Source organism: Glycine max, chromosome 10 (genome assembly GCF_000004515.6).
Source record: "Glycine max cultivar Williams 82 chromosome 10, Glycine_max_v4.0, whole genome shotgun sequence".
Classification (NCBI taxonomy): domain Eukaryota; kingdom Viridiplantae; phylum Streptophyta; class Magnoliopsida; order Fabales; family Fabaceae; genus Glycine; species Glycine max.
This window is the reverse complement of record NC_038246.2, coordinates 46,500,030-46,518,119: the sequence shown is the minus strand read 5'-3', so window position 1 is coordinate 46,518,119 and position 18,090 is coordinate 46,500,030. Positions and strand designations below refer to the sequence as shown.

Genomic DNA, 18,090 nt, shown 5'->3' with positions numbered 1-18,090 from the left:
TTGTGCTACATGTTATGTGACTTACATGTAACTTTGAAACTTGTAGGGGTTACATATATATGGAGTATATATATTATAACCCATTTGATGCATCCGCAACTCAATCAATCCACCACCCAACTTAACCGATAGACCAAACAGACGAAATATTAATATAGATTTACATATATCAATTTTCTTCTATTTGAAATTTTTGAACTCATCTGGCCATACAACTAGTGCTCAACCCTAATTCTTTATCCCATAGAAGTGCTTTGAGAAAACTACAATCTTTTCTGTGCTCCTCATATTCATATCCTTATAAAATTAGGGATGAAAAATCTATGGATGATTATACCATTTAGTCTTTGTTGTAATAAGATGACCGTTAACTCTTTTACGCATTATCTTATATGTATGACACATTCTTAATTTAATTCCTGTAAGTATAGCATGTTAAGAATGTGTTACATAAATGAAATATATATTAGGGAGGTTAAATGTGCCAATTGTCAAATCATTAACATTTAATAAGTTTTTATCAAAGGATTAAATTGAGAATACGTTAAACGTACAGAGACTAAATTACATACAGGCACCGAATTATATGCTTATCCAGAATTTTTTTATAAAAAAAATAAAACTAATCCTTAAACCTTTATTTTGATGGAACATCGAACTTGCCCACAAGCTAATACAATGTTAAAATTTATGGTTGGTCTATTTCAAGAATAATTTTCAATTGGGCAAAGTTATTTATTGGCAAGCTATTTGTTTCGGCTCCAGATAGTATTCAGCTGCTCAAGTTTGAGAAATGAAGTGTTCTGCTACAAGACGCCTCAGAATCTTGCCAGTGGCAGTCTTGGGTAAAGAATCAGTGAAGAAGACCTTTTTAGGGACTTTGAAGGCTGCAAGGTTCTTCTTGCTAAATCTCTGCACCTCCGCCTCATCAATGTTTGGTCCTTCTTTTGGGATGATTGCACAATTTATCTGTTAAAATGTTAGATATGATGAATAATTTGAACACAAATTTTCAGCACGTAGCAAATGCATCTAGTAAGGCCCCAGATTTCTGAACTATCTTTCTATTCGCAAGCTATTGGACTGGGTTTCAAATAAATTTTTGGTATCCTTGTAGTACCTATTCCCTTATATTTTTTTGTTTGACAGCTTTTTTGTTATTTTTAATTTGAATTTTTTAAATCAGGAAACAAATATAACCATACGAAAATGAGTGTCGTTATTCCAAGGAAAAGAGTATGCTCTGTGAAGACTGAAAAAAATTCTCTAACCACATCTATATAATATGATAGATACAAACAAAAAGGAAAGGGAACTTTCCCTCTCCCAGTTCAAGGACCACACTTATGATGCTTACGTAATGTTGGGCTTTTTCAGCCAAAAAATCTATATTCCTTAATAAGTATAAATTTTGTTTTTTTGGGTAAATACAACTGGGTGTATGCTCATGAGTTTACCATGTTTAATTTCTTTGTTTGTAAGGTTTATTGAGATCAAACTCATCAAAGTGTTTGCTTTTTTCCGTAGACAACTGGAAATATACCTATGAGTTTGTGACCTTTCTCTGCTTTAAAGGTTTATTGAGAACAAAGTGTGATTAAAGAAGAGATAAATAAAACAAGGGAGAGGCGGAAAATCAAAAGGAATAAAGGTAACAAGGACCATGAACACGATTCCTCTAAAATGAATTTTCTTTTGTCTTAAACAAACAATTAAATGTATCAACTTGATTTATATCATAACCTCAATTAAAATAAATGTACTTTTTACTGTAAACCCGTTTTATAAGAGAGGCATTTCCCCCTAAAAACACATACCTCTTCGCCATATTTGTCATCTGGTACTCCGAATGCAACTGCCTGAGCAATGTCTGGATGAGATAGAAGGACAGCATCCACCTCTAATGGTGATATTTTCTCCCCTTATTAAAACAAAGCAAAAAATTGCTTATATATGAAACGCCATAATATATACATATATGAAAAAAAGGAAAAATAATTTATAAAATAATTATAAAAAAATGTTGAAATCATACATATATGTACGGTTTCAACTTTTAATAATAAAAAGAAAATTAAAAAATTGAAATCATATATGCATATATAATTTTAGTGTAACAATTTTTAAAAAAATAAAATCGTGCTTTGAAGTATGATTCTTGAAAGTGAAATCATATTTTAAAGCACCATTTATTCATTTTCGTAATTTTTTTTAAATATACCCTGGTAATTAAAAAAAAATACCCATTATCATGCAAGAGCCAATAAAAGAAGAAAGGTGGAAGGGATTGTAAAGCGAACTAGTTTTAACGGAGGAAGACTAGGGAATTTTGTTTTCAAAAATTAAAAAGACCAGAGAAATTTAATCTACATGTTTAATGGATTTTTAACAAGACAAAATATAGATACGGTTTTTATATATTTTTAATATTACTTTTAATGACAAATAGAGTTTTAATTATATAATTTGCATTCCTTATATAAAAAAACATAGATAATTTACATAATAAAAATTTTCATTAAAAAACAAAAACGGTTAGTAAGATGAGTTTTCAGTTGTCATTGAAAAATAACATAAAAAGCATCTAGGTAAGTTTTATCCTTTTTATTAATTTAGTAACAATTAATTACGGATTTAATTCCTCTAAAATAAGAAAAAACATACAAATTCAAAAATAGTATGAAGAAAAATTTAATTTTAATATAAATAAATTAAAATATTTTATAAATTTATTTTATTCTTAATTTCCTTTGAATTATTTTTGTGTTATATGCTCGATAACATTTCTAGACAAGTATTTATAAGAAATTAGTTTATAAGGATATTTAAAATTCTATTATACTCCATATCAAAAAGTTCATATTGACAGTGATGGAGAATTAATCGCAAAAGGAAGAAATGGACTTTCAATAGCATAAAAAATTCAATAGTAATCTAATAGATTAGAAGAAAAAAAAGAATGAACGGATCATTATTAACCCTAATAACTCAATCCCCCTTAATATATTTATTTGTTGTTTTCTAAAATCAACAGATATTATATTGATTAAAGTATGAATGAATTAGTTCGATTATTATTTTTTAAATTATTTTGATTACTTAGGGTTTTCGATGATGGGCCTGCCACAAGGGGCATAGGAGGTTCATGCTCATTCAGTTGGGCCTTGTTCCAGCCCGTTCCTTTCGGCGTGGTCAATATAAATGAAACCCGAAAGGTTAACAAGGAAGACAAGGGCAGGAACAAAATTTTCTCTGCATAGATGTTTACTCGTTACCATTAACAAAAAAAAAGAAAAACTTTTGTGAGTTTCTCTACTCTCTATTATTTGTATAAATAATGCTATATTTTCTTATTATTAATTCTGTTATCATTTATAAAAAAAAAAAGTAACATATTTATAGTGTGTTTAGATTAGCTTTATGATGAGAAAATTAATTTTTCGTGGTGAAGATAAAGTAACACATGGTTGGAGGCAAGTGCTTTGTCAACCAAAAGTGAAAGTTGGGGGTAACAATAATCAAATACTCCATTGACTTGGAATTAAGAATATGTTGCCTTTTCAAGACTTTCCCGAAATTATGCAACACAAGGACGCGAGACCGCCGCTAAATTATTATTACACTCCTTAAAAAATTATAAATTGCAACCACAAATTGTTTAATTGATCTTAGAATATAAGTTTGAAAACTGGATAAACGAGATCCCCCAACCTCCAACTACCCGTGTAGTTAACTAAGCATAATAACACAAGTTCACATCCCTTTTCTTATGATTTCTCCGCTTGCGGATAAGCTTATTGTACTTATTAATTTAATTTACATTGAGAAATCGTTAGTGGCTATTGTTCAAACTTTGATCAGTAAAAGAGATGCATTTATAATATAGTGAAAGTTACACCTTATTAACGAGGAGGCAAGGGCACTTCCTGCCAAATATTGTGCCACAAACCATATAGCGAGCGATCTTACATTTTAGGTGCAACTTCATTATTAGACTCTCAATTTGTATTCTACTATATGCTAAGTTGTTTAATAGGCCTCTCTCAATTTCTTTTGTGTGTTCTAAAAAATTAGACTAGGCTTTAGTTTGCTGACGGGGCAACGGCGGGTTCAATTGTGAGCTCCACAGGGTTAATTGGAGGAGCAGCTGCGAACTGCACACCGTGCACAGGTCCAGGTGCCACAATACCAGAGCTTTTCAGTTCAGCCATTCCTCTACGAGCATTTACACCTTGTGCTTCACACAACTTGGGAAGAAACACTCCTACGTACACACAAACAACATAAAATTGCTCAAGCTTAGACATTAAAAGAGTAAATATGGAACAACCTGAACTCTCTATTTATGCACGCTTAAAATCAATATATTTATCATATGTGACTAAATAACACTGTAAAATCGTTTTATATTATAAATGGATAAACTATTTTAATTAGTCCTTAGAATTGTGCATGTTGTGCACTTCCATTCTTATTCTGTGCCATTAATTATGATTTATGAATCACGATTTCTTGAATTAAAGTGGGTTTTACTTGAGAAATATGGCATGCATACTATATATGTTACATGTCTATTGATGAATATGTATGTGTACCTTCACCAGCTGCAAGATTGAAGTACAAGTCAACAACATTTGGGCAACACTGGTAGCAGTGAGGGGAGCAGAGCTTCTGAGTGAAAGTAGACTCAAGAAGAGAATCTGATGAGATTCCAAGGGACTTTCTGTCCAAACCACAAGCCTTGATGCATTGCTCTGTTTCAATGTGGTCCTTCAGTTTATCAGCTTCAATCTCTGATGTCCTGCATGTGTATGCTTCCTCACCAGTCCTCTTGACGCGCTTCTCAAGCACACACCGTTTTCCAGCAGATGACACAGCGAATGAGCATGTGTCATGGCTTAGAGTCTCACACTCTATCCCTCCTGCATTTTCCCATTACAATATTAATTGTTTATTATGGGAAGAAACATGACAATTAAGGCATTCATAAAGAAAGGGGATGGGTCCAAGAAATTATTATATGATCCAAGATCATCCTAGGACTATAGTTTCAATCAATTTGATAATTCTTGTGGGGTGAGCTTTTATGAGATTGACAGGTTTTGTTTACTTACCAAGAGTGCCTTTCAGGGCGAGCCAAAATGCAAGGGAAAATATCATCAAAGTTCTCAAGCTGAAGTTAGAGGCCATAGCTTAAAGCAGAAGAAGACACAAGTGTGGCTAAAACTAGTTGGGGAATTGATGATAACTATGTGTTTGGAGGAATGTTATGTTATGACTTATGAGGCTTGATGGCTAGTGCATTTATATGGTGGGTTTTTTTCTATGGAAATTATGGATTTTTTTTAATCAGTAGGACTAATTCTGGAATTTGACATAAAAATATTGGAGTATGTGGACTTCCCATTTCTCAACGTGAATTGCAAGTCAGGGGAAAAGAAGACTAGTTTAAATGTTATGAAACTTACCAGACCCCTAATGCACGTTTCTTCGGATTCAAATATGCTTTGCATCATTTTGATTCCATTCTTGTTTTTTAGTTAAAAAATAGAGAAATTTATATGAATAAATTAAAATACATAATATTAATAGTATAACACTTAATAAAGTGGATTAATTTACAATGGATTTTAAGTTTGAGTTCTTAATATGTAGATCTATTAAATATTCAGTAAGATATATTATGATCTAATCTAATTATAAATTATTTTATAGATAAAATATTCACTTTTATAATATTTATTTTTAAAAGTTATGTTTAAAACAATTTCAAATTAATCAACAGTAGTAGCAAATGAAAATTAGTCAAAATTTATATAATTTTTTTAAATGTCACTGCTTTTGTTTTTAGTTGCCATTTTTTTAAAAAAAAATGTATTATTATTCAATTAGATATTTAAAGAAAAAATGATAACAATTAGATTCCATGTCTTATTTAGCAAGTTAAGTTTCATATGAACGAATTTTTCATGATGTAAAGTTCAAAATTCATTAAACTTTGTGTCTTTATACAAAAAAAAAAAAAAAACTTATGTTCTTAATTTCGTGCGAAAAAAAACTTATGTTCTTAATACCGCCATTAGTGGCGGATCTTTCACAATGACTCAATCTACTACTTCCACCATCCATATGTCACATCACCTTTCACCGCTAACTTAGAACTTTGTTGTTGCTTCTTCCCAGGTCCAATGAACAATGTCATCATACTATGAAAATTACAATTTTGAAGTTATTTAGGCATAGTACACCTGATGAACAAAACGAATTTTTGTTCATACTATTTATTATCGGTTGGTAATTAACGGCTTGTTTGGTAATGGTTGGAAAGGAGGGAGGAGAAATATAGAAGACGAGTGCCAAAATGTGTCAAGTTTATTAGGTAGGCCAAATTAATTTGATGTATGACTTGGATTGATTTGTAAGAATTCCAGTTCAGACTTTCCAACTCAGTCCAATCCAAAATTTTACTTGTTAGGTTGGACAGTATTTTTTTTGGGTACAAGGTTGGACTAGTATGTGATAGGTATGGTTGCTCGTTGGCTTGAATTTTTTTTTTCACTTTTTTTATAATTGATAAATTATAAATGATAAATATAATGTTATATGTGTTGTTGATGTTTATTTTAAGATTAATATTTTCCCTTTCAAAAAAAATTTAACATTTATGTATATTGAGTTTAGTTTAAAAAAATGCACCTACTTATTATTATAATTGACAAATCTTATTTTTAGTTAGGAGTATTTGTGATTTATCTCGTTTCACTAATTTGATTTGATTTAGATTAACTCATGACATGATTCATATTTAAAAACTAATTAAGAGTTGACGATGAGATTGATTTATTTTTCAGATTATCCCAATCCAGTCTTTATGCCTCAAATTCTCTTTTAAAAAAAATAATAATGTATTAGTAATACAACTTTTTGATTTATTAGATTGTTTTGCATATATATGATATTATTTTTATATTAATATTATTTTTCTTAAAATATATATTTTAAAATATACCTTAAATGTTGTTGTTATTTGTCAGAGTAAAATTTGGTTCGATCTTGAGTAAAAGATTAAATTTTATGAATGAAAAAATATTATCATGAAAGAGGATTTCATTAAATATGATTAGTTCAATTCTTTGACAGTCAGTCAAATTGATGATATCCTACACCAATGTTACAATAATAAATTTTGTCATGTATAAAAAGTTCATTAACTTTATAAAAATAATTAAATTGTAAGTCATTCCAAAAATAATTTCTAATATGTTGAGAATGCATTTTTTTAAAAAATTAGTAATGGATAACAATTAAACTCATTTTATTGCATTACACATCATATATATTCTTTAAATAACACTATCATAGACTAATCTAACAAAATTTCAATCTACCATTAACAACTTGTTTGATAGAGTAGAAATTGGAGAAGTGGATTGTTTTGTAGGAGGAAGAGAGAGGAAAAATAATTTTAAAAATAATGAGATCCATTATATTATTTTTCACCTATTTTTGTACCGCTTCTTATCTATTTTTTTCAATCAAACATTTATATTTTTTTACTTTATTTCTCACATAATTTCAATCACTCTTTTTTTTTTTTTTTTCCATTCATCCTATTTTTCTCCTATCTACAAAACAAAGCATAAACACAGTTGGCCTAGCCTATACGAAAATGTTGAATATTTTCATTGTTTTTGTTAATTTAGCTTTTTTAACAGAAATTAAAATTTCAATATAAATATTATAAACTTATACTAATAATATAATGTATTATATTAATATTTAATACAATAATACTTATTAATTTCTACATGAACATGATTATTTTATATATTGATCCATAATTGATGTTAATTTATAGTAATAGTACAATTAGCTAAACGACTATATAAATGATAACTAACCTCTGTATTTAAAGGATAAAATGATCTGAGTTCGTATCGTAGCTAATTTTTTTTATAATTGTAATTGATAAACTTTTCAAAGACAAAAAAAAGAAGAAGAGAATTTTCAAATTGAAATTTAATTTTGCTACCGGTGTTTGCGGAAGAAATTGTATGCCATGGCATAGTCTACGGCAGCGGAATTGATAACGAGTTGACCACGAGGCATCTATCCCAGAATTAGGGAGATGATCTTGGCCCCTTTTAATTGCTTCCTGTTTCATACCCACCAAACCTTGATGGTGGGAGGCTGTCTAACTTGCTCTTTCACCCTCGTCTCAAGTCTCAACACGTGGCCCTATTCAATTTTTAGTGGAATCGCTTGAATTTGGAAAGCCTCACAGCTTTGCTGGTATATCCTTACTATAAATAAGTAGTTTTCGGCTCCGGTCAAATGGATTTAGGAAGTAATTCATGTTTGAATTAGATAAAATTATTATAGATGATAAATATTTTTTTCTAAAATTTTTAACATACAAAAATTTAATTCGGAACTATAATATGTTCAAGATCTAATATGAAAAGACTCTTTATCTTTGTCAACAAACAATTCAAAATGTTTTGACTTTTTTAAAATAGCTCCAAGTTAAATAACAATGATTCCAAACATTTTATACTATTTTAAAAACTCAATGACTCAATCCTATAAACATGTAAAATACAGGAATTTCCAATCCTAACAGCAACAAGAAAAAGGGTGAAGGAATACTCAACTTATGCCTAAAACTCAAACATAATTAAAACAATTAATTAAATTGAAAGAATAATGTATATAATATAATAATATATCATCAAAGATAACATGGTCATGGTTAGAAAATTCTCAAGTTAAATCGTTAACTCTTACAAGTTTATGAGTTCATTTGTCCTCTCTAAGTTGACTCTTGAGTAAATTTTTTTAAAACTCTATCAACTTTAAGTAAACTTGACAGACTCAAGTTTTCTATTACTATAAACCTTCATTTATCGTGTTATTCTCAAATATGTCTTATTCTCTAATAACATCAAACTTTCAATGAGAATAATCTACCATCAAATTCTGAACTTTATGATTTATTATTACTTTATTATATTGTTGAAATTTTTAATTTGTATATTATTTATAAATATTTTGTTGTTATTTTTACGAGTCTACGAGTTGAGTCTATAGATCTCTCACGAATCTCCATAAATTCTCGAGTTTGATAATCTTAAATAAGACTATTGATAATAATCACACCATGCATACAAGTTATGTTTAAATTATATCCTCCCCATTTGAGCTTAAATTTCTCTCTGATATTTGTTTAATATGCCAGTAGTAAATGTGTCCTTGTGTGTGTTGTAAGAGATCTTTAATATGCCAGTAGTAAATGTGTCTTTGTGTGTTGTAAGAGATCTTGAAAGATAGAGCATTTGACAAGGAATTAAGTGTCAAGACTTATACATCTCAACCTTAAGCATTTAGGTGCTGACAAGTATAAAACATACAAGACTTATACATCTCAATCTTAAGTACTTTCAACTATGTTTTTATGTCCCTCATTTGCATAATGTGCTCATGTAAAACTTCCATCACGGGAAGCCTCATGGATAAACATCTCAAAATCAGGGTGCTGACAAGTTCCTTATTATCTGAAATCTCAAATTGCTCGGTAATTCTCAGGAATATTTATTATGATGATAAACTAATGCCCTAAATGTCAGCAAAGATATATAGAACATGTTTGTGTCTTAGTTGAAATGGTTGTAGCACAAATTCCAAATCGTTTTCAACACATAATTACGATATCTTTTCTTTTGCAAATGTACGTTGAGGGCACTGCAACGGTAATGAAACCATAATAGATGTTGGTTTTATGAACAATATTACGCAAAGGCCATTAGATCGATTCCACTTTTCATAGCTTGTATGCATGGTGTGATATCAGAGAGAAATTTAAGCTCAAATGGGGAGGATATAATTTAAAGGTGGCTCGTCCTTTCTTACAACATAATCAATGTTCATCCACCTCAAATAAAAGAAAATTATATCCTTCCAGACCTTATAGTCCACCCTACAGTTCAGAATTTTCTCATTAATAATTGCATAAAAGTATAAAACATAAATGCTTACAATAAAATAAAAATAAAAATGAGGCTACTGACCATTTATCATGTTTTGCGCTTTATGTTTCAAATCACAAATATAATGACATAAAACTTACACGGGGCTAAAGTTTTGTGTTTAATTAGATTTATTTACATTAAATGATTTAAAACTACTAATTAAATTATGTTGAATTTCCTAATTCTCAAAAGGAGCAATATTAATAAATATTTATGATTTAACATTCACACTTTCTTAATATTATTTATTTGATTTGCATTAAAAAAGGCACATTAAGAAATATAATTTGATATTATATCTTAATTAATTATATTTATGAGCATAACAAAAATTGTTATGGGATAAAATGAAAGTATTATAAACATCTATATAATTCTACTTGATGTCATATAATTATATAAACACATTATAAACGTATAATTACACCCGCGCAATGGAGATTGAGTGCTAATTCAACTGAGATGAGAGTGTGCCATGGTTGCCCAACGCCTTCCTCATGGGTGCCCAGTGCCAGTTTAGCAAAGACCAAATTCTGTAGCGTTGATCCAAATGTGCTCATCAATAATCGCCTAGTAAGGGAATAGCTATCTCCCCCACAACCAACACTTGACAAAATTAACCTTCTTCAAGTCAAGCTAAGATGAGTGCAACACTATGAAGATGCTATATAGTCTTTCAAGAGGCTCCTGTCAGTTTATGACTATATGTGCATAATTTACTGTTAGTTGGTATATACTATAAGCATTTTTTATTTACGTTAACGTCCTTTATTAGTGGCTTTTTTTCATTTTAATGTAAAAAAGAAAATAGAAAAACGAAAGCACCTACACGGCATAAAATATGTATGGAAAAAATAAGCACAGTTGAAAGTTTAAATTTTCCTAGTGTTGGATTTGACCTGGCACGACACAAGAAAACAAATTAGAGAAATGACATCCGAAACTGCACAAATTGAGAAAAGATGAGGTGGATTTTCACGTCACTGCACACACACAGTCCTGCTATACGCTTTGCTTTCTGACTTTCTGTGCGCTGTTGCTATATGCAAGCTAGATCTGTACAGACTATGCATGCAATTTTTAACCGCCTCCATAATTTATTAGATAAGATGAAGATAACGTACACCCCAAATTATCAGATTCAGGTGTATAGAGGATCGAGAAAATAAATGAAGAAGATATATGCCTTGTTCTAAATTAAGCTTTTGATATACCTTAACTTATGATTCGAGTAATATATATGTCATTTGGCATTTTGGTCAACAAATGCTTCATTCAGATTCTATGAAGGGTGTTAAAGAGGAAAAAACCCTGAGAGAAATAAATGTACAATATGAAAAAAGAAATAAAATTAGATAATTAAAGGAAAGTGGGCTTGATATAATGAATTTGTATATAACATTTTATATAAACCATGTAAAGGTTTAGTAAAATATTCTATCTTTGCATGCGTCCTCTCTTTACCTTTTCTTTGAATTTTAGAAGAAACGTGAGGGAAAAAAAGATTTAATTGAAAGAAGTAGAAAAAAAAAACAAAATGAATAGAAACTAAGGTAGAATTAAGTTATTCATAAGGTTTTGCCGGTATAGATAAATGAAAAAATAATTAAAAATAAAAAATGATAAGAATTTAAAATTTAAAAGCTACAAATAATAAGTAAATGAAATTGAAAATGTTTAAAAATTATTAATTGATTAACTAGATATGATTAGTTAAATAATTCAATTAAAAATATAATTTTTTCTACCTTTTTCTTGTTTCTTATAATTTTTAATAATTTAAAATTTTACGTAATTCTTTACTATTTTACTTTATATTTTTACAGTTCTCTCTTGTTTTTTCTTTATATTTTTACTCGTTGTCCAATTTATGGAATAATGTAATTAAGAGGCAGCACCACACGTGCATGGTCACCTATGTTTGAAAGGTACAACTAGAGAGTGGAGACACTTATACATAATGAAGTATGAACAGAGCCGTGCGAACAAAAATTTGATTAACCGACATGTTTGATTGATGGGTTTGCCTTTGTCAGCTGGGGCACTCGTGTTGTAGGTTGATGTGACACAGATCTCATGCAAGTCTTATCTCACACAGTACGTGCCATCAATTAATTTGCTTACTCAAGCTTAATTCACACTCATCAAAGAACAAATAAGTTATCCTGTTCAATTTAATTCTCGTAATTGTCCCATTTGAATATTTTTTTTAGAAGTTGGTATAATATATGTGTACAAAACATAAATCATATAATAGAAAATATAAAAAACGTAACAGAATATTGAATGAATTAATTATTCGATTTATACTCCTTATTCATGCCTTAGAAACATGTTTGTGTTACTGTGTACCTGTTGAATTAGTTTTACACATTTTCCAAGACAATATTTTATGAGAAGAAATAAATTCTTACTTTAGATTAGCAAGAGAATTGAAGAAATTTTCATTCTATAGATATCCTTTTTATAGCTACATATTCTAAAAAAAAAGTTCTTTAATTCGTAAAAAGTCAATGCTGAACATGATAATGATACATTTTCTGCAATACTATGTACGCAGTAAAAAAAAATCAGCATACTATTTATAAGATACTGTTATCTTAGGAAAATTTATTTTTGAGAAAAAAAAATTATTTACCGAAATAAACAGCTCCTAAATGAAAGAAAAGAGAATATTATTAAAATAAGAGAATAATGTGATAATATTTCATTTCCTCAAGTTCTAAGGGATAAAATTGTATTGTTGAGAGAGGGACGGAGAATACGAGGTGCTCTTTATTCTCCATCCCATTTCTTAAGTAAAATTTCCTTCCTCGTCTTTCCCATTTTTTTTTTTTATTTATGAAATAAGTAAACAACCAATGTACTTTTTTTTATTTCATTTGTTATGCACAAGCTTGGAAAAGAAAACACTAATGAACTAAACGGTATAATTCAGTTAATTAAATATAATATACGTAAATTATTATATTTTTTGTATTTATTGTCTTTTATTTTTACAAATAAATAAAAAATACTAATGAATCGAACAACTCCAATCTCTGTAAAAGCATATTGTTTCTTTAACAAGGTCAGGCGGTGTAAATTATAATCAGAATTTTTTCTAAGTGGACTTGGTTTATGATATGTTCAAATTAACAACTATACATGTAATGGTAGTGATGATATATTTTTTTTTTATTATTATAACTGGTGATTATAATTTATGTTCAATAGATTGAATTTACTTAAAATTTCTACTTATCACTAAGAAATTATATGGGTTGAGCAGATTTTAAAAACAGACGTTAATCTTGAATTTCTTAAAAGTTATTCACTTTGATAATTTTTATACAAAATGATAGTGAAAATAAAAATAAAAAAGATTAAAATAAAAAATTAATTTAAAAATATAACTAATTAATATTATTATTATTATTATATAGTCATTTAATAATTAATTAATATTATTATTATTATGTATGATAAATTATTGACTTTCATAATAATTATTTTAAAAATATAACTAATATATATTTATACAACAATCAAATCAGATTATTTTCATTTCAATTATGTGATGAATAAAATGAGGCATTACTGAAAAAGAAGAAGCTTGAGGAAAACTAGTAGAATTAATTCCTAGCTAGAGCATGTGCTAAAGTACCATACTATTCCAAAACTAACAGTGTATGTAGGATATATTCTAAGTAAGTTTTTAATTTGACTAAGAATAATCCGGCATTCTGAAATATCTTTGACCTCATTGTTGATCCGATCTGCCACCAATTTACAATCCAATTCAATGAAAACTGAATAAAAATTAAGCTGAATAAGCCAAAGTAAAGCCTCGAGAACTGCATAAGCTTTACCTTCCATAACTGATATATGCTGAATCAAAACCAGTTGCTGCAGCTATAAAAAGCCCCAAGCTATCTCTATTACACTTTAGCACACCAATTGGAGGTTTATTCCAACTAACGACTTGTTGCTGATCTGAAAACTGTCGTATTTCTTTAACAGCAACTTGTTGAGAAGCTGTTCAATCTGCCAAGAAAACTTTTGCTCGCATCAAAACTGCATCACATTTGTCCTCCACTTTCCTTCAGAGCAAGTTATTCCTTCTTGACCAAATACTATATAAAATCATTGTCAACAACAACACTTTCTCATCATTTCTTATTAATTAGCATGGTAAAATTATTTACATTATTAGGCCATCGATCTCTAACCCAGATCTCTCTTTGGAGGAGGAATCTTAATATCTTTTTCAACTTAAAGCACCCAATTTCTCTAACTCAACATTTTTTTTAACATTTTACCTGCCTTAAATGAGTCTCATCATTCTACATTACTTTTTTTAAAATCTCATAAATAATTTTTTTTTATACTTTTCTACTATATAAATATTATTTATTATTAAGTTATTTGTTGGGTCCCACTAGCTGTGTTAAGCATGGGTGCTTCTATAAGCATCAATGCTGGTGCCACTTAAATTTTTCCAAGTGTCAAAATACCGATTCTTGAATTGATTAAAGTTCAAGTTCGAAGTAAGTTCAAGGCATAGATTTGTTAGAAATTCTGAGTTTAGAGAACTTAATATATACAGGCTTTTTGAGAAATATCAGTTGGAGCATAAAGACAGAGTTTTGATGTTCAAAATAGAAGAAGAATTCTACTAAGTGTTTGGAATGCCAGAAAAACTAATTTCTAGTCAAAACGCGTGGGAGAAATACATGTCATCAGATAATCATCAAAGAGACAGTGGTCGAGACAAATGGCACAATCTTAGATAGTTGATCCTAGACTACACATTTTTTTTACCCCATTGAGTGAAAATCTATATAAAAGGGAACCAATATACCTATTTTTCCTTAATTGAAGTACTACACTATACCTAATTAACACCTATAATATGTTGATTGCAATGTCAGCAAAAAAGTTATGTTGATTATTGCAATATGATATTGGTTCTAAAAATGAGATGTGCATGTCTTCATGTATTTTTAATGCATTTCTTTTACTTTCTTGCCATTTCGCCTGTACTTTTGGATTTTACTTGTTCTCCTTAACCTTCATCGTAATTTACTTGTTTTCAATTTACATTTTTTTAAATCTTTAAATTTTATTGCACATTTGTTCTTCTCCTTCTTGTCCTTTATTTTTTTTAAAAAAAATCGAAACTTTCACTTTTTAAATCATTTCGTTAAATTTTGATTTACTTTCTCAGTAATTTACATTTTACACACTTTATTTGCTTTCATATACATTTAGTGCCATTTACTATTGCTTTCAATTACAATTTCAATCATTTACTGTTTTGTACTTTACTTTTCAGTTGCTTTTAAATTTATTAAATTTAAAACACAACATTATTACAGTTTGAATAAAAAGAACTTATAACTAGTGATCTAAATCTAACAAGATAAAAATATTTGTTGATTAATTAGAGTCACTATAGATTGCAGAGAGTTATCTCTTCCAAAATAAAACATCTCGATTCTTATAATTCTCAAAACAAATTTCCACCATCAATGATAATACATAAAAATTACATTCTAAAATAAATGATTTTTTACAGAGACTACACGGAAGGTTTTAGTACTAAAATATCTCACTTATACAATATTGAAGACTAATTTAAGGACATACTCAATTCAAGAGACATAAATGTTCGAAATTAAAATGATAAAGATAAGATGAAAGTACTTTTAATGCGTATTTACCATAACTTTAATTTAACGCATACTATTTACCATGAACATAACCAAAATTTATCGTCCTGAAATAGCATAATTTTGATAAGAATGCTAGCTAGTAACCGGAAAATGAAAAACTGCCTCTCAAAATAACAAAATAAGATTGCAATAGACAGTGGAGGAGGAGAAGATTAACTAATTACCTCAAGAAGTTTCACTCAGGAAAATGATGCATGTTGTGGATGTAGATAATTTTTATGGCGATGGAAAATTCCTAAGGGATCGCATGATCCAAGTCAGTGAACCGGTAAAAAGGTCCAAAACCAGAGCTGCAAGTAAATACATGCAGGAAGATAAAGAATTAGATCAATGCGATCCCTTTGGAACTATCCACCAACAATAAGGTTGTTGTTGTTCATCCAAAGAGCTTGCTATTGGACGAGTTGTATATATGGTGCTCCAAAACATATCTGTGGGCTCCTTTATGATGGTAAATAAAAAGTAAAATAAAGGTGGGGCTTTTCATGCCCTTCATCGTGTAGTTTGTTTCAATTCTCAAATGAAGGTGCCAAACAAAATGCTTGCTTTGTGAAATTACTCAAGTGCCTTCAATAATCATTATATTTATGTATACCAGAAACATATCCTCCTCTATATATACTGCTTTTTCTAACCTATTTATAATTACATTGTTAATTAATATATAGAAGTAACTTTAAACTTTCACGCATGGTTAATGTAAAAATTATTACATTGTTAATTAATTAGAAATTCTTTTAAGTATAATTTTGAATTATATGTTAATCTATGATTTAATGGTTTGCTATGATAATGTGAGTTTTTTACACTGTCTATTCTAATTAAATTATTCCGTTTTCACCTATTCTGTTTACATGGAAAAAAACCATTTCAAGAAAATGTTTCTTTTCTAGCAAACAGTACAGACTTCAAAACTTCAATATCAAGGGTTATTATAAAAGAGATCACTCACGATAACTAACCGATCATTAAAAGTAAAGGTTTATTAGCTGATATTCAGAAGCATCATGTTTCTTATGGTTTAAGCATAGAAACAACATGGCCTCAAAAAAGAAATTAAGAAAGAAAGAAAAAAGAAAGAAAAGAAACAAGAAAACTTTCTCTGGACCTGAATCACCTTATATTATGTTGTAGCATGAAGTATTGTGAGCATTTTGGTTCATTAATGGGTAAGTTGTTTGAATTTCAGCTAGAACGCTAAATTTATCTAAAAAATTGAAGACTTGAATCCACTAAAATGAATAAATAATTTTAGTTTGACAAGAAAATTAACCGCTTGTGCATGCATAAATTATAATAAATCATGCATGCATTAGAACATCAGATGATGAAAGAAAAAGAAAGGAAAGTACTGTGCATTTTAGAATATGTTAAATAAAAAGAGAGAAGTAGCTACCCTTTCCCTTGTTAATAATGATAAATAAATGTCTCTGCCTTCTCATGTCCTTCATTTCCACTCTTCTAATAATTTCTTGTTTCAACTCTTATGGTTGATCATCACAATATGTTTGGGGAATACAAACCTCTTTTTCAGGTCCATGACCTGATCTGATAATTAGTCTGACTTTTCAAAAAGAAAATTATTGGCAAACAGATTAAGTATATATATGTTGTTTGCCCGTAGTATGTATATATATATATATATATATATAGACACGTTTATGCACAAACATTGAGTCCATTTAATCAGCAGTGAATTGTGTTAATAATTACGGGACCGACAACATAATGCAAGATTATTTGGCTTTTAAGGATGGTGAAGGTTGCAATCAAACAGCTAATGCTGCTGGGGAGAAGCTAGTCATAGTCTTTATTGATAATGACACATATTGCTCCTAAGATCGGAATTTTCCTTCATTATATGGTTTTGCTTTGTGTCCTTTATGTTTCAACCAAAACCAAATAGAATACTTAATTAATACCATGCACGCATTGGAAGCTCAGTGATATTGTCTTTTACTTCTCTTAATTGGCTAGCTTTAGTGGCCTTTGAGGTTTGGAAGTTGCCCAATTTCGTTTATGATAGAAAGACAGATTAATTACATCACAATAAAAGCAAATGTAAAAGGATTAAAAATGTATGTATCAAAATAACGTGATGTGATTGACAATAACTTTATTCCTTAAACAATAGATCAAGAATTCGATCCTCAAATTCGTGTATATAAAAGAAAAATTGTTAACTGAGATCAATCTCTTACATAAATCTCAGTATTTAGAGGAAATAGTTTTTGACCTCCGATTATACATACGTATTTTCTTTAGAATGTGAGACGGCTTGGTTGTGTCAATAATTTCAATTTTAATAACAGATGTACTTAACTCCCAAGAAACTTAAGAATTTC

At 29.1% G+C, this 18,090-nt stretch overlaps 1 protein-coding gene, 1 long non-coding RNA gene and 1 other non-coding gene across 3 annotated transcripts; all 3 read right to left on the bottom strand.

Annotated features, from left to right (window-relative positions):
• Positions 1–3,908: 3,908 nt before the first annotated feature.
• Positions 3,909–5,208, bottom strand: LOC100787709 (uncharacterized). Its single transcript, NM_001254698.2, has 3 exons — positions 5,115–5,208; positions 4,596–4,922; positions 3,909–4,264 (listed from the first exon to the last, which is right to left on the bottom strand). Exons 1-3 carry the CDS (start codon positions 5,188–5,190, stop codon positions 4,083–4,085), a joined length of 585 nt encoding a protein of 194 aa, NP_001241627.1. The 5' UTR covers positions 5,191–5,208; the 3' UTR covers positions 3,909–4,082.
• Positions 5,209–13,590: 8,382 nt separating this feature from the next.
• Positions 13,591–17,345, bottom strand: LOC121172907 (uncharacterized). The gene is made up of 3 exons (XR_005886734.1): positions 15,910–17,345; positions 13,880–14,143; positions 13,591–13,786 (listed from the first exon to the last, which is right to left on the bottom strand). It is a non-coding gene; the product is annotated as an uncharacterized lncRNA (long non-coding RNA).
• MIR393I (microRNA MIR393i) lies at positions 15,967–16,104 on the bottom strand. The gene has a single exon (NR_126740.1). It is a non-coding gene; the product is annotated as a microRNA MIR393i (primary transcript).
• Positions 17,346–18,090: the final 745 nt, after the last annotated feature.